This window comes from Typopeltis vanoorti, chromosome 5, assembly GCF_054136105.1.
Source record: "Typopeltis vanoorti isolate ZY-2024b chromosome 5, IOZ_Tvanoo_1.0, whole genome shotgun sequence".
In the NCBI taxonomy this organism is placed as follows: domain Eukaryota; kingdom Metazoa; phylum Arthropoda; class Arachnida; order Uropygi; family Thelyphonidae; genus Typopeltis; species Typopeltis vanoorti.
The window spans coordinates 137,591,595-137,612,316 of record NC_143553.1 but is presented as its reverse complement, the minus strand read 5'-3'; the positions used below and the strand labels follow the sequence as shown (position 1 = coordinate 137,612,316).

At 37.8% G+C, this 20,722-nt stretch overlaps 1 protein-coding gene and 1 long non-coding RNA gene across 11 annotated transcripts in view; one reads left to right on the top strand and one right to left on the bottom strand.

Annotated features, from left to right (window-relative positions):
- The window catches only part of LOC150106857 (uncharacterized), a 192,931-nt gene that overhangs the window by 11,430 nt on the left and 160,779 nt on the right, over positions 1 to 20,722 (top strand). Inside the window, exon 2 of one of the 3 annotated variants that reach the window (XR_016548375.1) lies at positions 13,196 to 13,239. The exons of the other annotated variants lie outside the window; for them this stretch is intronic. This is a non-coding gene — a long non-coding RNA (uncharacterized LOC150106857). The remainder of the gene's footprint in view (positions 1 to 13,195; positions 13,240 to 20,722) is intronic. 3 annotated transcript variants of the gene reach the window in all.
- The window catches only part of LOC150106859 (CD63 antigen-like), a 106,143-nt gene that overhangs the window by 50,486 nt on the left and 34,935 nt on the right, over positions 1 to 20,722 (bottom strand). The window contains exon 1 of one of the 8 annotated variants that reach the window (XM_090393356.1): positions 18,847 to 18,955. The exons of 6 other annotated variants lie outside the window; for them this stretch is intronic. In XM_090393356.1, coding sequence (XP_090249482.1) covers positions 18,847 to 18,906 — 60 coding nt within the window. In that variant the 5' untranslated portion in view covers positions 18,907 to 18,955. Of the gene's footprint in view, positions 1 to 18,846; positions 18,956 to 20,722 lie in introns of those variants that run through there. One more of the 8 variants, XM_090393355.1, reaches the window with a different exon arrangement.

The window sequence follows — 20,722 nt, the reverse complement described above, 5'->3', positions numbered from 1 at the left end:
AGGTTCGAAATTATATATTACGTTTGGAAAGTGCTCCAATTCGTTATTAATGTACCTTTTATAATACGTATGTTGAATGGAATCGGTAGCAATACTATTTCATTATTATTGTTAAAAGATGGTGTTCGGATGCTTCAGTTTAGCCCAAAGCAGCTATACTGGAAACTTTTCGGTTTCTTTGGTTTTGAGACGCCTGATCTGGGCACATATGAAGAGGTGCTCGTTACGAATATCAAAAACAGCTGAGAACAACCTTTTCAGCGGTATTTGGCTTGGAGAATCGCGTACAGTCGACTTCCGGTCAAAATAGTAAAATTATGATATTGTCCCGACTTCGTGACCCCCTTTTGTGATTGCCATGCAACTGAAACTCTAGGGCACCTTTTCTACCAGTGAAGTGCCGTGAGTTGTATGCAGCATAAATTTTCAGTCTGCCAGCCGAACTAGTAAGAACCTCCACGCCAGTAACCTCGAGGTTAGTGGTTGGGGATGGGGGGGTGTTCACTATATGGTGTTGGATATAATTTTTAATGAAGATTGCAGTGCCACCATCTCTGTAATTTGGCCTGTCGGTTCTGTAGAGGTGATATCTCCTAATTTTGGGGCTGTCCGATGGCCTCACGTGTGTTTCACTTATCAAAACAACGTCTGGCTGAAGTCTCTGAGTGAACTCTTGGAGCTCCATCATCTTGTGTTTGAGGCCATTGGCATTCCACATCCCAATCTATAAAGAGTCTGGAGTTAGTTTATTCCTGTTCATCAATAAGTGCTGAGAGGATTGATCGAGTTTCATATAGGATTCTTTTTTTAGCAGCTGGTGAAGGATTGAACCTGCTGAAATCCTGTAGCATATTTGCCAGCGAGGCAGTAATGACAGTTGTCAGGTTTGACTGCGCTGCTGATTGATTCTGATTCTGTTCCTTCGTTGTCATTTTGGCACGGGCCACGTCCGCACAGGTTCTTGAATGCCGTTCGTAGTTTGTTCTCTTTCATTTTGCCAGAAATGTAGGTGTTCGTGAGCTGATAGAGGCGAGAGATTTTCTGTTTGTTTCGGACCGTCTGTTATTCGAGTGTTGAATACATCGCTTACAATTAGCTGGGTGAAGGCCACCAGAGTTTGCACAACTAGCCGGGATGGTTTTGGCTTTGTGTTAGTGGGGTTGCTCTTGGCACATATCAGGCATTTATACTCTGCCTTGCAGAGTCTCTGAGCATGGCCAAATCTTTGACACCTGTGGCACTGTCCAGTTGAAGCGCTTTCTTCCTCAGAGGCACTGGGGTGATCCAGAGCCCACAGACTGATCTTAGGTGATAAATATTTTTGTAAACTTTATAAATCTGCACTAAATCCAGAGGCATAGGGCTTTTGTCTGCTCTCGTCATCCTACTGACCTTAATAGGTGGCAGGTCCTGGTGGGCAGAGGTCGGCCTCTATTTCATCTGTAGTTATGTCCTTTGTAACACCTCGGAGGACCACCTTCAGATTCCTCTTCGAGAGGAGAGAGAAAGTGTGGCATTGAGTATTACTTGAATCTCACTCTTTGGTCAGTTTTCTATAGTTCATCACGGTAGCAGGCTGGATTTTGATGCCATCATCCCTGTTCTTAGCTGAGATGTATTCTATTTGTAGGTTTGCCATGGTGGACCTTAAGAGTGTCCAATTTTTCTTTTCCCTGAGGACGATCGGTGGCACCCTCTCTTTGGGGGAGGCCGAGGAATCCGAACTGGGAGTGTCATCTTCCATATTGGAATCCATGGGAGGTTCTGCGTTTCTGCGCGCATGAACTTCTTCAAATTCTGGGGGGAGTGGAAATTACGAAATCCAGCTTCTCCTCTCTGGGCAGTGTCTTCGCCCTCCTCAACTTCTCCTGGCAAGGAGTAGAAATTGAGGATGCCGGGACACTCGCGTTCGACTTTTCTTAGAATCTTTTTGAGAATGCTGAGCGCCCGCCCTTTGTTGAGCGATTCAATATAAGCGTCATTTTCATCCTCGCTCATGATGATGACGGCATTACAATAGTCAATAATCTGTTATTTATAATATATATAAACCAACAATGGCGATTCTAACGAAGGTGTGTAACGGAAGCAAAAGTTAGGCTTAGCAAATCACTTTCGTTGTAACTACAGTTTTCTAAAGTAAAGTACTTACCTAGAGTAACCACAATTACACACAACACTACCTCAATTATTCTAGTTCCAACAAACCGTAATCATAATCACTCACAGAATCATTAAAAAATCCCTCAATCACTAGTAATCATTTTTATAAACTGACTATTGACATTAATGGCTTTAGGGGTGAAGCAAGATGATTTTCATATTCACAGCTATCTGTTACGGCTACAGTTAGGGTAAAATTTTATGAGCAGTTTGCTCGCCCTGAATGGGCATGGAGATTATGCTTCGCTACAGGAAGTTAAAATGGCTTTTGGTCTTTTATGTTTGAATAGATCCGTTGCCTCGTAGGCTACAGCTTGCTGAACTAGATCGTTGGGGTGTATGGACGTTTTCAGGAAAAACTTTGTTGCTAAAGATTGTAGGAAAGAGAAGAGATAAGGAATATTTCTATCTCGATGAAGTTGATTGTTTCTGATGAACCATGCGGCGTTTAGAATCATTCGCTGGCACTTGTTTTGTACACGTTACAGCTTGAGAATGTTAGTGTTGTAGGTATGGCTCCAGGCTGGAGAAGCATGAGTGACTATGGGACGAATGGGTCAGCTGGTATAAAAGCAATTTGATTCTGATGTTTAGCTTGCTGTTCCTATTAATTAGGGGGTAGATTTGGGCGACGGCTTTAGATGCCTTTGCACACGTAGTCTTGATGTGTTGGTTAAAACTAAATTTTTTGTCGAGCACGACGTCGACCAAGGTAGTTTGTTTCTGTCTGCCAGGGAATTTTAGTATTGAATAATAAGACGTATCCTGCAGGAGATATCGATCTTTTCGAGAAAAGAATGGCTGAACGATTTTTTTAGGGATTCACTTATAGTCTCCATTTGGAGAACCCTTTCTCTAAGTTTAGAAGGTTTTCTTGGAGCTTTTTAGTAATGAGGTGTGGCCAAAGAGATCTCCATATAGGGCCATGATGGATGACATTGTGTTGTGCGGAATGTCTGACATGTATATGGAGAATAGCATCGTTCTGCGTTCTGCGAAGAGATCTCGCGAGACCTTAAAGTCATCTATAGTTACTAGTGCTATTAGAATTTAAAAATGCTGAGGGAATCATCGTTATAGGAATATGATGACGTTTTTGTGTTGCAAAAAGTGTAATTTACCCCCCCCACACACACACAGACGAATTGTTTATTCAAGAAACAATAGTTACAAAAAACAAAATACAACCATTTTGTTTCATTTCGTTTCTATTTAAAATCCACCAAGAATTGAGTAAGGAGTAGAGTAGTCAAATTATTTCTATTCTTGTTCGAAGATACATAGCCCTGATGTCAACTTAATTAAAAATTAATTTATCCAAGTAAGACCTTGCTTTCTTTTCAAAGAATAAATCAGACGCCCCTACACCAATCTTTTTTTTTTTTTTTTTTTTTTTTTTTTGTACTCCTCTATTTATTTATCTCGAAGGCCTGCAATTCTTTCGCTTTTCTGCATTCATTTATTTCATAAATTTATATTTATGAAATAAATGAATATTTAAAGGACATAAAACAAAATCTTTAATTAAAGGGTGGAACAAGAACCGCTATTTACTTAATACGATGATTTCGTTTTGCCGAGAAGCGGTGCATTGTGGGGGATAGCTACAATGAAGTGGGAATCGGAAAGCCGCTTCCGTCTGGTGGATTTAATTCTCTCAGATCGCTGCTAAAAGTGAAAAATTCTTGAACGATCAAGTGACATCGGATATGTGCTCGAGAGTATCGATCAACTTCAAGTAATTCACACAATTGTAAAGGAACTTTTAACTTAATTTACTGCGAATGTTTTAAACCTTTCAATCGTGGCCAGAAGCATCTCATATAGTGCGTCAGTTTTATTTCTTGCAAATATTTTTGTTTCGTTCTTTTATTGATTCGATCTCTCTTTTCTCTTCTTTCTGAGCCACTTCAAATTTATGCTCAATTAGTTTGAGAGAGGAAAAAGTACTCGAACTTTATTCTATGACTGAGTAGGTAGCTCGCTAGTTGACTTGCAGTTGGTCAATAGGTTTTAGACGGCACTGCAAAAAATAATCCAGTACTTGTGAAACTCAGTCGGTAATGATGATGACCTTTGGCTTTAAATCCTGTTTCGAATTTCGCCTAAGGGTTTTTAATCGAGGATGAGGTGGTCGGTCTGGTACTGAGGCGGTCAATTTTTCTCCGGGACTAAGGTTTTCAGTCCCTAGAAACATCCAAATACTAACAGCAATTGATCCGATATTTGATATCTCTTAAGATGAGTTAACCGGTCTCAGATGGAGATGGCAGGATTTTTCATTCCATAAAGCAGACAGAACACGTGGTTATCATAATATGCTGACTCCAACAATACTTCCGATGTAGCAATTCCACCCAAAAATTTATAAATAAACAAATAAAAAGGATTTAAATAAAATTTAAATTAACAGTAAAACGTAGCATGATATCGTTCTACTCATTCTCAAATAGTACTGTAATAAGATTAATGCATCTCTTGGATCATATTAAATAACAATAAGCCACACGTTTTTTCGAGATCTTTTGAATTCATCCTCTACCTCTGTTCAACGTGTAATAACGCAAACACACTAATATATTTATTTATTTAATTATACGATTTATCTATATATCTTTTATTATATATATATTAAAAATAAATCAGAAATATTTTAATACTTAATTAAATCGATGTTAGTTTTTAATTATTTCTAAAATTTTCTCCAACACCTTTTTTAGAAATCAAGATAATTTTTTTAATAAAAGAGAAACATCAAAATTTCATGTAATAACAAAAAAGCTCCTGGGCCAGACGGCATTACTAATCGGCTGATCAAACTTCTGCCCCGAAAAGCAGTGGTGCACCTGACCAGTATTATATTATAAATGCAATTTTAAGAAAGATATCACTATTTTTCTTCCACCTGGAAACTGGCTGATGTAATTCCTATACATAAACCAGGGAAAGACCCACACCTACCGCAAAATTATCGTCCAATCAGTTTCATCTCCAATCTGGGTAGGGTTCAGAGAAGGCCATCCTCTCACGACTCCAAACCTCAGTAAATGAGCTAAACATTCTCCCTAAAGAACAGTTTGGTTTTCGGCATCACCATAGTACTACTCAGCAAATCCACAGAATTGTCGAATACATCACCACCAGCTACAACTGGCGCCAGTGTACAGGAGCTATTTCCCTAGACCTATTCAAAGCATTTGTCAAAATCTGGCATTTTGGACTCCTGCACAAACATCTCAGCCGGTACTTCACTAAAAATGGTTCATCTAATCCACTCATATCTTCAGAATATATTAATGCAAGATAAAATCAACGGTTCTACATCGTCCCAGCGCCATATCTTTGCTGGAGTGCCGCAGGGATCTCTACTGGCTCCATTGCTGTTTTCTGTATACATGTCAGACATCCCACACAATCCGATGACTTCCATTTTGGTCCTGTATGCGGACGATACGGTAATACTAACCAGATCACTCAGACCCCCATTTCATTACCAGAAAGCTTCAAGAAAACCTTCTAAAGCTGGAGGGTTGGTTCTCCAAGTGGAGATTGGAAGTCAACCCCCCTGAAAAGCTCAGCCGTTCTTTTCTCAAAAAGGCCAATGTCTCTTGCAGGAGATGTGTTACTATTCAATACTAAAATTCCCTAGTAGACAGAAACAAATTACCTGGGTGTAATTCTCGACAAAAAGCTATCCTTCAACCAACACATCAAGTCTACGTGCGCAAAGGCATCTAATGCCATGGCTCAGATCTATCCGCTAATTAATAGAAATAGCAAGCTCAGCTACATAATCAAATTGCAACTATCCCAGATGACGATTCGTCCAATAATCACCTATGCCTCTCCAGCCTGGAGCCACACCTCTAATGCTAACATGATCAAAATACAGCGAGTGCAGAACAAGTGCGTGAGAATGATTCCGAACGCCCCGTGGTATGTTAGAAACAATCAACTTCATAGAGATACAAATAATCCCTATATTTTCTCTTTTCTACAATCCTTAGCATCCAAGTTTTTCCTAAAGACGTCCACACACCCCAACGATTTGGTTCAGCAAGCTGCAGCATACGAGACAACGGACATATTCAAATATAGAAGACCAAAAGCTATATTAGCCTCCTTTAGCGATGCATAATCTCCATGCCCATTCAGGGCGAGCAAACTGCTCATAAATTTTACCCTCACTGTAACCACAGCAGATAGCGGGGAATATGAAAAGCATCTTGCTTCACCCCTAAAGACATAAATGTCAATTGTCAATTTCATGTAATAAGTAATAAGACCAGCTGACGATTCGTTCTATAGTTCCTTATGCTTCTCAGCCTGGAGCCACACCTCCACTACAAATATTATCAAATTGCAACGGGTTCAGAACAAATGCTTGAGAATGATCCTAGACGCCCCATGGTTCGTCAGAAATCATCAACTTCGCCGAGATACAAATATTCCTTATATCTTCTCCTTCCTACAAACTTTAGCTGCAAATTCTTCCTAAGGGCGTCCACTCATCCCAATAATCTAGTTCAGCAAGCTGTAGCCTATGAGCCTACGGATACGTTCAAACACAAAAGACCAAAAGCCGTTTTAACTTCCTTCAGTGTTGTATAATCTCAATGCCCATTCTGGGCGAGCAAACTGCTCATAATATTTTCCCTCACTGTGATCGTAACAGACAACGGGGAATATGAAAAGCTTTTCGCTTCACCCCTTAAGTCATAAATATCAATTGTCAATTTCATGTAAGTGAAATGAATGAATGAATTTAATGTAATGAATATCATGAATGCGTTAAAAAAATTGCAGGAGGATAATGTTTTTTTTTTTATTATTATTCTTAATGATAACTGATGTTTTTAATATATCAGAAATTTATCAGAAATTGGATATCTATCTATTTAATTCTATAAAATCTACAATGATTTCGCTTTGAAGCATACAGATCGATCTCTTTCCCTCGGACTATCCTTTTATGTGCAAGAGAAAGTTTTCGAATTGCAAAGCGTCTAATATTAATATACTTGTATATCTGTAAGTGTTTTAACGCATTCAATACTCCAAGGAGAGAAGGGGGAGGGGACTCATTGAAAATATTAAGTCAAACACTCCAAATAGGTCTTCTATGTCACCTTCTTAATATTTCAGTATTTGTTTTCCTGTTTTCAGTCTCGTCTACACTTCCATTTCATTGAGCCACTTTTGTTTTCTATAATTCACCAGTAGGCATGCGCAGTTCAAACATAGAACAGTTTTGTAAAGAGTTGGCATAAAGCGTGCTGTCAATTGTAGAAATAATCATTCGTGGTGTTTACGAATGAACGTTTCTATAAAATTAAACTATTAGTGGTTATTTTTACAAATAAGATAGTGTAAATAGGCATTTCCATTACCTTTGTTAGATCTAAAAATATAAAGAGGAACTTCCGAGTGCAAAACCTCAGTCTGTTGACTGCAGACTAATATAGCTTTAACGCTGGTTGTCGTTAAAAATATCGCAAACAAAAATATCGCCATGCCAATAATATCGCAGACAAAAATATCGCAGTCGAACTGAAGACTTCATTGGTTTTATTATTTAGAACGGATGCTCATGGCTTTCTTATAGTGTCACTTGAATAAATAAATAAATAACTTAAGTAAGTAAACGTTAGTGCAGAGGTTTCCGAAGTCCCAGATAAACTTGAAAGGGACATGATTGATACTTAAGAAGATGCGAACTTGCTAAATTGAAAAAAAAAATCTACGGGGATATTAAAATATTCTAAAATTTTTATTTTCTGAAAAACTTAAATTAATTTCAAGTAAATCTTAGGGTGATACAAAAAAAAAAAGTGCTTACTGAGTCTAGTGGTAATTGCCGAGAAGAGTAACCGACAAAAGTAAGTCCGTTCTAGGTTCGATACTAATTCCCAAGTTATGCATTTTTTTCAGTCAGTTCACGGGGTACTCCATCTTTGGCGCAACAATCAGGCTCTTTTTTCCCTACCAACTCAGAAAAATCGACCGTAGAACTCAAATCAAAGAATAATATCAATTATGGTTAGGAACACGTCATGGCGAAAGTTGTTCTACCATGTTTGCGGGACTTCTAAGTCTCCAAACTGTCGGTTTAATTCTAGGAAAGGTTATAAAGTGAATGTAATGGAATAGGTTTTTTCAAAAGTGAACCATAAAAATGGGAAAATACAAGCGTTAAGAAGTAGACCATACAAATCCAAAGAAGGACAGACTTGTGTCATATATTTATTGACCACTTATCTTAGTTTAATAATTGACAATGAGGAACAACATAAGAATGTGCGTGTGTGTGTATGTGTGTGTGTGTGTGTGTGTGTGTGTGTGTGTGGCAACATGAGTGCAAACAATTTCAAACGTCATTTTTCTAACCAAAACTTCATGGATACTTAAAAAGGAAAAAAAAAATAATAATCAAGAATGCATCTAATAGCTTATGCCTATTATAACTTTAACTACAAATATTATCACAAAATTTATTTTTATAATTAAATACATTTAATATGAACTATACATTTCATCGTAACATTTCAAGAATAAATTATTATAAAAGTTATTAAAGGAAGATGATGCTTGCAGATTTGTTTAATTTCTGCCATTGGTGATAATTGGGGGAAATCTGGTTTAATAATATATCGAATAAATAGTTGGATTTTAATTACATATTCTAAAACGCCATACATGTCTAGAATGGCAATTAAAAAAGGAACATTTACATCTAGAAAACGTGGTAGAAATTTTAATGGAAATTATGGCCAAATAATCTAAAATTGAAATGAAAATTATTTTTCTTCATTTAGAGTTCTCCAAACTTTTAACTTTCAACAAAACATTTTATAAATTTCACCCTTTCAGAACACGTGTGTGAAAAAGCAAATTTCACATTGCTTTGAATAACTATGAATATACATAATTTTCATAATTATTATTATGATACCTCCATGGAGTCGTTGCCAGAGGGCGCTCCAATACCATAACCAACCATCCACATTACTCAATCTTCCTTCTGCACGTTACGTTAACATCACTATCCATCCTCTACACACTACGCCATCTATCATCCACTTATAATATTTTGATTGTTAATTGCGTGTGTTCTCTGGTTGATTTCTGTATATGAGGGATGAAATCTTGATTTCCCTCTAGAAAAAGCCCTTCTATATCGTATGAGATCGGATAACTCACGTTAAATTGAAAGGACTTAGATGGTGCCGTACCTCCCTGTTAAAGGGGCTCACCGTCGAGACTATGCATTTGAATTCAAACCTATAGAGCCTCGACGGTGTGACAGCTATATTTCAACTACGTAAAGGATTTTCAAAATTTCCATATACCTTTGAAAGGAAGTATTTCATAATATGTATTTAATCATCCATATCAAAATTAGAAATTATAATTAATATTACTTCTTAATACTGTGATACAGCGATGGCAGAGTTTTTTCCCCCCCGAAAACTAGGAATTTTTATCCCACGAAATAAGCAGAACCATAAACACAATATGCTCGCCTCATAGTTTGATTTCTTTGGCGTAATCCTAATAATCTCTTATACCTTGTCAAAAAAACATGAGTCAGGAGCTTAACTGTGCGTGAATAAACTGGTTTAGATGGGTAATTGATACAACGTTCAAGTCTAAAGATGGTACAATACCAGGTACAATTCACTCCAAACATCCCTCCTGTAACAGCAGAACCACAAATAAAAATGGCCGTATCCTCTTCAGCTACACAGGATTAAACAACGCTGTCGTAAAAGGATCCACCGAACCAACCCACCACAGCCCAACTGGCACAGCCGACATCCTAGACATCGCTATCCTACACAACATCAAATACCAGTACAGCATTCAAGCACTGAACGAATTATCATCAGACCACAACCCAATCCTACTTCACTTAGGGAACAAAGACCAGTCACCTCCCCCCCCAAAAAAAAACCTCCATTATCTGGGAGAAACTTAGGAAAGTGCTACCAGAACACATTGGTCCGGTTCCCCATATAAAAGCCAAGGAAGAAATAGACACGGCAATAAAGAACCTCACCAATCAAATCAATAAAGCCATAACAGCAGCCACAGTATCCACGATCACCCACAAACAAAACCGTCTCCCGGAAGAAATCATGGACTTAATAAGGAAAAAAAAACAGACAAAGAAAAAGATACCACAACACTCGTGCTCCCTCAGGACAAAACAGCCCTCAACAGATTAAACAAATCTGTCCGAGAAGCTCTCCAGAACCACAGGAATTAACAATGGGACAACAAGCTCACTTCCATCTCCACAGCAGATCATTCCTAAACAACCTCAGGAACAAACGCAAATCTCTCCTCCCTCTGCAAGCAGAACAGCATCTTGCATACACAGATGCTGACAAAGCCGAAGCCATAGCAAGAAACCTAGAGAAACAATGCAGTCTTGCATACGATAACCTAAACATCAGCCACGTATACAAGATCCATTGTAAAGTCAGGTTCACAGTAAATCGTCCCGATGACAATCCAAGCCCAATAATACCTACCTCACCTACCGAAATAATCGGCATCATCAACCATCTCAACATCAACATCTTTGTTAGTGATGCCGTCGGGACCCCAGGTCCCGACGGCATCACTAACCAAGTCATCAAGGCACTACCACAAAGCCATAGCACATCTGGCAAACATCATAAACTCCATCCTCAGATGGCAGCACTTCCCCCAGTCATGGAAAATAGCTCACCTACAAAGACCATATACCTACAAAGAAAATAGCTCACCTAAAAAATTACCGTCCCATCAGCCTGCTATCCAACTTAGGGAAAATAGCAGAGAAAATTATCCTCATCAGACTCCAAGATCATGTTAACCAAATAAATATCATTCCACAAGAAGAATTTGGCTTCCGTCAAAATCACAGCACCACCCAACAGATCCATAGACTGGTAGAATACATCACCACAGGATTTAATTGGAATCAGCACACTGGAGCCGTATTGCTAGACATCTCAAAGGCCTTCGATAAGATCTGGCACCAAGGCCTCCTCTGCAAACTTATCATCGCAAACCTTCCACTAAACATGATACACCTGATTAAATCATACCTCTCAAACAGGAGGATGCAAGTCAAAATCAATGGAACAGTGTCAACCTAACGGAAAATCCTCGCTGGAGTTCCTCAAGGATCACTGCTAGCCCCGATCCTGTTCAACATCTATATGGTAGACATCCCTCAAAATCCTCTCACATCCATCATTGCAATTTATGCAGATAACACGGCTATAATAGCCAGATCCCGCCAACCACATCTCGTAACCAAAAAAACTATAAGACACCATCCTGAATCTAGAAAAATGGTTTACAGACTGGCGACTACGATTAAACCCCCAGAAAAGTACAACGATACTCTTCACAAGAAGACGAGCATCCACCAAAGGAGACATTACCCTGTTCAACTCTAAAATTCCCTGGAAAACTGAAGCAAAGTACCTCGGAATACTTCTCGATAAGCGATTATGCTTCAACAGCCACATCAACAGCACATGCACCAAAGCTTCAAAAGTTATCGCCCAGCTATACCCCTTGATCAACAGACACAGCAAACTAAGCTCAAGAAACAAAATTCTACTGTGCAAGACAGTGATCGGCCCCACAATCATATACGCCTCCCCAGCCTGGAGCCATAACTGCAAGACTCAAGCTATAATCCTCAAGCTATAAAGACTACAGAACAAGTGCCTGCGAATGATACTGGACGCCCCGTGGTTCATCAGGAACGCCCAGATCCACCGGGACATAAATATCCCCCACATCTCTCCACTACTACGCTCCCTAGCAGAGAAATTGTTTATGAAGACATCTACGCATCCAAACCAACTAATACAGCAAGCCGGAAACTATGACGGTAATGACCACTGGAAACATAAAAGATCGAAAGCCATCCTAACACCCAACGACGAATAACCACCTCTGCCCACTCAGGGCGAGCTAAAATAGTTCACAAATATCTCCCATCACCTAAACAGACAACAGGGAATATAAAAAGCATCAAGCTTCACCCTCTGCGCCATGTATGTCCTGCGTCCTATGGTGATTAAGGTGGGATGGGGAATCGACCGTGAGATTCGGTGATTAATACCTTTGGAGGGTAATGGATGGCAATGCTGTATCCAATGAAGCACTGAGGCTCGGCTATTGCTGTTACCCTCCTGCCATGATCAGAGCTTTAATTGCTCAATAACACCTTATCCCTACACTGTCCTCTACAGATAACGGGGAATATGAAAAGCATTCTTGCTTCGCCCCTTTAAGCCAGTCCTTATAAGAATAAGGAGAATGAGAAAGTAATCGCATAATTTTTTTAAATTTGTTGTGGCAGCAATTTGTTTACATTTTCCGTCATGCAGATTATTGCATTTACTTTCTCAATATGTTCATCATTTACACCATTAGAAAATTACCTCATTCGCTTAGTTCTCTCCCTCTCATCATTACTCATCGGATCTAATTCAGTTCAGTACCACAAAGCGTTTTCCGACTCCAATAAGCTTCCACCTCTTCATTATTGAAAACTATTCATCATTCCTTGTTCGTTAGAATAACACTATTCTTTTATTTCGATACCAATCATGTTCTCCCTTACAATGTAATTATTTTTCGTTCGCCATTCAAAGATTTGGGTCTTAAAGATATTTGGTTATTGTTTTGCAACCTTTTTTATGTGTGTTAATGGAAAAATCTATCGATAATGGTCACATGGAAATCAATCTAAAATACTTTTTAAATAAATAAATAAATCTACATTTATAATTGCAAAAATATGATAGTATATAACAAAAAGTAATGAGTTTTTAAGCAAAAAAAAGTAATGTAATTACACACCTTTTACAAAAATAAATCATGCAAATATGATAGAACATAATATAAGAAGATAATTTTATATTTTTTCTAATAATAAAAAGAGACGTTACATAGCAGTATAACTATGTTTAAATGTGTGTGATGTTTTATATTATATTATATATATTTTTTTTTATAGGTAAATAATAATCGTATTTTATGCAGTCCAATTTATGCAATTTTGTAAGTTTATTTTAGATATGCAAAATGTATGTTTTAAGCAAAATTATTAAAATATTCATACTGCAATTTATTATAATGAAATTTTGGATATTATACTTTTTTAAATATATAACATTGTGGACAATATGCTAAAAAGTGTATTTGTGGCAGAGACATATTTTTTTATTGAAATATGGAGTCATACAAAAGATTCGACATCACAGATCAACAATGAAGGTTGCAGTACTGTTGAACTATGGATGCTCAGAATTCAACTATTTTCAAAGATTGCAGATTTTAAGATTTGAATTGTTGCCGATTGATGAAACTGGAAGGATGACGTAGAAAAATAGAAAGATAAAAACACACACGTGTACAAAAGAACCTATGGAAAAAAAGGTCAGATAGAAAAACCAGAGTTAGAGAATTATTCGAAGAATGCAACATTTTTTTGTGGGTAGGTGGGTGGCGTTCGTTTGTTCCCCTAAACTCTCTATCAATTAAACTACCACAGAATGCCAGGAGAATCTTCGTTCGGAAGGATGATTTCGGAACGGAAGTCACCCCACTTGCAAGCCTGACACTAAATGCGTCTTGCCAAAGAGATTCATCACATTCCGTCGGTTGCTATGACAACAGTACTGTTACCGCCACGCGCTTTCCTCTTAGAGCGAAGTGGAAGTGTGTGTGTGGGGGGGGGGTAAACAACAGGTTGAAGTGCACACCAGTATTTCCGACCGCTTGTAGAAAATAAGTCTCCGCAAACTAAACATCACAGAATGAAGGAAAAGAAGTGCTGTTGGGAGGGGGGGGAGAAGAGGAAGAGATTTGTATTCATGTTTCTAACAACGTCTTAAGATCAGCGTTGAGATGAAACTGAACTAAAAAAATCCCTTACGTAAGAGCTTACTCTAGTAGAACAGAGTCCAAGTACACAACGAGCCAAGTAAACAATAAATATTTTCATACGGTTAGGCTTGAAACATCTAAATACGTACAAAGTATAAAAGTATTTTGTAGACTAATTACTTTGATAAAGTAATTCGTTACATGTATTTTATTTTATTATTTTTTATAATTTACTGTTTAATAATAAATGCTAATAATTATATTTCTTATTTTACTAAGAAACTAAATATGCAGCAACAGCTTAGAATATAATCATTAAACACCATTTTATTGTTTTTGTAATATCCCTACATATTCCAGCGGTGAACGTTTTCCCGTGTGGTTGCCGGGATAAGAATAGCACCAATGTAACTAATGCATGTCGTACGAGGCGACTAAAATTAGTACCCTTGGAGGGTAATAGATGGCAATGCTGTAGCCAATGAAGTTCTAACTGAGGCTCGGCTATTGCTGTTACCCTCTTGCCATGATCAGAGCTTTATAGCTCAATAACACCTTCTCCTTACACTGTCCTCTACAGACAACGGGGAATATGAAAAGCAACATTGCTTCGCCCCTTTAAGCCAGTCCTTATATAAGATTCAATCCAAGGTGATTGATTCATTCAATCCAATACCCTTGGAGGGTAATGGATGGCAATGCTGTACCAATGAAGTTTAACTGAGGTTCGGCTGTTGCTGTTACCCCCCAGGGGCGCTGAGATTCGATAGTTTTTGAGTACGCTCTCTTAAGGTTTTTGCATTAAGGGAGCAATTTGAGTCTCCGGGGAAAGTGTTCTCCGCCACGGCCCGCTGAGGGGCTTTGTTGGTGAATGATTTTCTTCGGAATTTGAGCGGTTCTGCTCAGTGGTGGCGGGTGGGTGGAAGGCCATCACTGAGTGGAGCCAACGCTGAGATGGACGGTCTTTCGCCCACGATTGAGTGGCCTAGGGATCGTCCGAATTTTTAGAGACGGCTTTACCTTTAAATATGGCAATGCTGTAGCCAATGAAGTTCTAACTGAGGCTCGGCTATTGCTGTTACCCTCCTGCCATGATCAGAGCTTTAATTGCTCATAACACCTTATCCCTACACTGTCCTCTACAGATAACGGGGAAGATGAAAAGCATTCTTGCTTCGCCCCTTTAAGCCAGTCCTTATAAGGACTATAAGGAATTCAATCCAATGGATGGAAAAATCCAACAATACCCTTGGAGGGTAATGGATGGCAATACTGTAGCCAATGAAATTCTGAGGCTCGGCTATTGCTGTTACCCTCCTGCCATGATCAGAGCTTTAATTGCTCAATAACACTTTATCCCACACTGTCCTCTACAGATAACGGGGAAGATGAAAAGCATTCTTGCTTCGCCGCTTTAAGCCAGTCCTTATAAGGACTATAAGGATTCAATCCAATACCCTTGGAGGGTAATAGATGGCAATGCTGTAGCCAGTGAAGTTCTAACTGAAGTTCGGCTGTTGCTGTTATCCTGGGTAAATGAGTTGTTCGCTCTCTTAGGTTTTGCCCTAAGGGAGCAATTGAGTCTCCGGGGAAAGTGTTCTCCGGCACGGCCCGCTGAGGGGTACTTGCCGGTGAATTATTTTCTTCGGAATGAGCGGTTCTACTCGGTAGTCGAGTTTCACTGAGTAGAACCAACGCTGAGATTTGGACGGTCTTTCGCCCACGAATGAGTGGCCTAGAGATCGTCCGATATTTTTGAGATATCACCTTTACTTACACATACGGTGAAGTTCTAACTGAGGCTCGACTATTGCTGTTACCCTCCTGCCATGATCAGAGCTTTAATAATAGCGCAATAACCTTATCCCTACACTGTCCGCTACAGATAACGGGGAATATGAAAAGCATTCTTGCTTCGCCCCTTTAAGCCAGTCCTTACAAGGACTATAAATTCATCAGAAAAATTTTGTGGATATGAAGGAATCAAATCGATCGTGAGATGCGGTGATTGATTTTATATTTTATATGAGATGCCCATATAGGGTAACGGATGGCAATGCTGAACCAATGAAGTTTAACTGAGGTTCGGCTGTTGCTGTTATCCTGGGTTAATGAGTTCGCTCTCTTAGGTTTTTCTCTAAGGGAGCACTTTGAGTCTCCTAGGAAAGTGTTCTCCGGCACGGCCCGCTGAGGGGTACTTGCCGGTGAATTATTTTCCTCGGAATATGAGCGGTTCTGCTCAGTGGTCGGGGAGCCCGTCACTGAGTGGAACCAACGCTGAGATTAGGACGGTCTTTCGCCCACTATGGAGTGGCCTAGAGATCGTCCGTATTTTTGAGATTTCACCTTTACTTACATAGTCGGTGATGATTGATTCATTCAATCCAATAAATACCCTTGGAGGGTAATGGATGGCAATGCTGTAGCCAATGAAGATAACTGAGGCTCGGCTATTGTTGTTACCCTCCTGCCATGATCAGAGCTTTAATTGCTCAATAACACCTTATCCCTACACTGTCCTCTACAGATAACGGGGAATATGAAAAGCATTCTTGCTTCGCCCCTTTAAGCCAGTCCTTATAAGTACTATATAAATTCATCTGAAAAAAATCGGGAGTAAAGAGGATGAGGTGATGAATCAATCGACCGTGAGATGAGGTGATTGATTCATTCAATCAATACCCTTGGAGGGTAATGGATGGCAATGCTATAGCTAATGAAGTTCTAGCTGAGGCTCGGCTATTGCTGTTACCCTCCTGTCATGATCAGAGCTTTAATAGCTGAATAACACCTTATCCCAAAACTGTCCTGTACAGATAACGGGGAAGATGAAAAGCATTCTTGGTTCGCCCCTTAAACCAGTCCTTATAAGTACTATATAAATTCATCTGAAAAAAATCGGGAGTAAAGAGGATGAGGTGATGAATCAATCGACCGTGAGATGAGGTGATTGATTCATTCAATCAATACCCTTGGAGGGTAATGGATGGCAATGCTATAGCTAATGAAGTTCTAGCTGAGGCTCGGCTATTGCTGTTACCCTCCTGTCATGATCAGAGCTTTAATAGCTGAATAACACCTTATCCCAAAACTGTCCTGTACAGATAACGGGGAAGATGAAAAGCATTCTTGCTTCGCCCCTTTAAGCCAGTCCTTATAAGGATTAATAAATTCATCTGGAAAGGTGAACTGGGGGATGAAAAAAAAACCTATCCTGGGAGGATAATGGATGGCAATGCTGTAGCCAATGAAGTTCTAACTGAGGCTCGGCAATTGCTGTTACCCTGTTATCGTGATCAGAGCTTTAATAGCTCAATAACACCTTATCCCCACACTGTCCTCTACACATAACGGGGAAGATGAAAAGCATTCTTGCTTCGCCCCTTTAAGCCAGTCCTTATAAGAACTATAAGGATAAAAATTCATCTGTTGACTAGAATTTCATCAGTGGATGTTGATTACCGATCGATTAGATGTTTATTTATGTTTATATATAAATAAAGCATGAGTGATTTTTTATTCCTATTCCCTGTGAAATGTAAGCGATGATGTTAGTGACGTTGTTCAGAATCAATGTCAAGGCAACTTACGCTAAAGTGTAGTTTATGGAGAAATTAAAATGCACTTATAGAAAATCCGCTAAAGGTTGCATAACCTGTCTTACATTTAACAACCTCAGTGGACAAAGGCTTAAATCCAGACATCATTATCAATAGCTCAAACATGGTATTCTTCAAGTCACCTTCAATTCTCCAACAAACAGTGTGATGATATCAGGATGAGAGATGAAATCTGTGTACCACCTAAATTTTATTTCTTTGTTCGTTTACCGATTGTCCTAGTATTAAAAAAAAAAAAAAAAAAACTGTTGACGACTCATATAGGAAACTGTCCCTATTTTCATAGATTGCCACACGACATATGCCAGTCCTCTGCACCAATATACTCATAGAAGAAATCAAGGACATCGCTATAGTTTCCAGATATTGCCTTAATGCAAATTTCTTTACGTATAAAAACATAAATAACTTTTTGGAAATCGGCAGGTAGCCCGTTTCCACATTGAGTCTTCGCCATCAGTTAAGTTAATTTAACTAGTATTTTCATCTTCTTCTTTAGTATTCTTAATGGTCTGTTGTGACCAAATAACTTTGGGATTAACAGAAACTTAATGCTCTGATACAGCGGTTATTCTATCTGCATAGTGTGCTAAGTGTTAATCGCGTGTTTGTTATATCAAAACTTTTTAGCCCCCCCTCCCGTACAGTATCCATTCTGCTAATATACACAGACAAACCAATGCACACTCATACTGCTTGCAGTCATAGTCTTATATAAACTATTAGTATAATCAAACACTACGTCATCGAGCTATAACACTATCACAAGAGGAAAATAAACAAAAAGGACTAACTGTAGAAACAGAAATGCCTAAAAAAGAATATTTTTCAAAGATTCCAGTTATACTAATCACATTACAAAATAACTTCGAGAACATTCCATAAGATTTGCCGATTTTAAACCAATCATGAAAGTATGATCTTTTGTGAGATCTTTAAAAGATACAAACTGTATTGAACACTATCCGTACATACATAGCATAACCATAGAGGTCATCCTAATACATCGTACTTTGAATTGTATCTAAAGGATTAAATTATTACGATATTGGAGATCACCCCCTTTCTATTGTCATCCCCCCACACATATGAGTCATAAAATTCAGTGCAAAATGTGTCTCAAATAAATTTATAGAATGATAATAAAAAAGAAACCAACCCATTTATTTTCCTTGCTATCTTCCCTGGGAAGATATCTCAGCCAATATTCCCGAGTCATTTTGAAGCGCACTGTCTTTGATGTCACTCCATATAGGAAGACAAACAACAGCTTCTGTCAAGAAAAAATGCATATCATATTTTTTAGCTAGAAATAGTGATGCTCACATTTTTTTCCCGAGATTCTCAAAGATACTCCAAATTATCAAGAAAAGTGATGGGGGTATGACAAAAACAATAAGCAGTGCACACGGCAATGAGATATTTTCCGATAAACTGACGTAGAGTTCTGTTGTTGCATGATAATGCCTATCTCAATACTGCGAGAGAAACTGTAACATCCTCAGAGATTACAATGCAAACTCTTATTATCATCTTCAATAGATTCACACTTCCCTATATCAGATTTTTAAATTTATTATTTTTATTTTATAGGCATAAAGCAAGTTTGAAAACTAAGGCTGTGAAAGTAAAAAAATGCATATAAATAAAGAAATTAAAAAAAAAAGATCAGTTATTACGTAAACTGTATGTATGTATTTGTGATTGGCACATACTTTATATCAATAATTTAATTGCATACATTAACCCTCTGGTGGACCAATTGAAATATAAAAGACAGAAACTCATAAGGTGACAACTGTTTTAAGAAAACTTGGGCAATTCGCCAAAATTTCATAGATATTAAAATGTCATATCCGAAATCTCAATAAAAATAATCATAGCTTCAATTCATAGAATTTTTAATGACATATAAGAAGCACTTAGGTCATTTTATGTATGAATTTAAAATACACGACTAAATAATAGAAATTTCCATCGTTCAGTCAAATATCTTTGATTTTAAGAGATAAATCATCTTTCATTAATGTCTTGTTAACTAGTTGTCTGCAAAAGCATTCGTCTTCCATTATTAATTTATTAAAGAGATGTTATTTTCTTCTTACGACATTTTTTATATAAAATTCAGAAGCTGTTACGTTAATTGTTTACCTTTTTCCATGATTGAATTCTGGAAAAAGAACTTGCGGGACAGGAGAAATAAATGTATAAAAAAAGCATTCATGTATTGATTTAATGTAATTTCAGTTACGCGGTAATGATATTAAAAACGGTTTAGACATCTCATTATTATTTCAGAAATTATAGGAAAGGAAAACATCTGATTATCAAATCATATATTAGACGACAAAATATCAATTAATATTATTAGACAAAAAATCCATATTTAAATATTTATGTGCGGAATAACGTTAAATATATTTATTAAAAATATATATACTTTTTTTATTTTTAAAATCTTAATTTGATATTAAGAATTTATATAAGAAAATAAAAGGTGTGTTTATTAAAAATCAATATAATCTTTCTAGAACAAAGAAATAAACATATTTCTAAATTAATCTAAAAATATTTTATTTTATATTAATATTTCATTTAAAATTATTAATTTTAGTTTGCAGTTGATCTTTTGTGTGCTAAGCAAAATGGAACGAATCAGACTTTATTTTGTTCCTGACATCCTCATTACTTGGGAATTTGAACTACAATATTATGACGTCATTGAAATTTTATTGGCTTGGGGCGTGCACAACATAAGCAGAAGAAATAAAAACATCAACCTTAGTTCTTTACTTGAGTAAGAGTACAACGCAGCAGACAAGAAAGAAAAAAAAAGTTTTAGGAATTTCTTTCCTTTCTAGAATGCTTAAATTTCATACTTGGAATCGTGAACAGCATAGTGCGTGTACTTCACCTGTTTTGCCAGCCTCCAATTACCTGCGTCATCCGGGCGTTTCCGATACGTCTGGATGGATGGCAGCTTAATTTGTCCATGTCATACGTGCAAAATTTTAGACATTGACAGTTTTTAAATT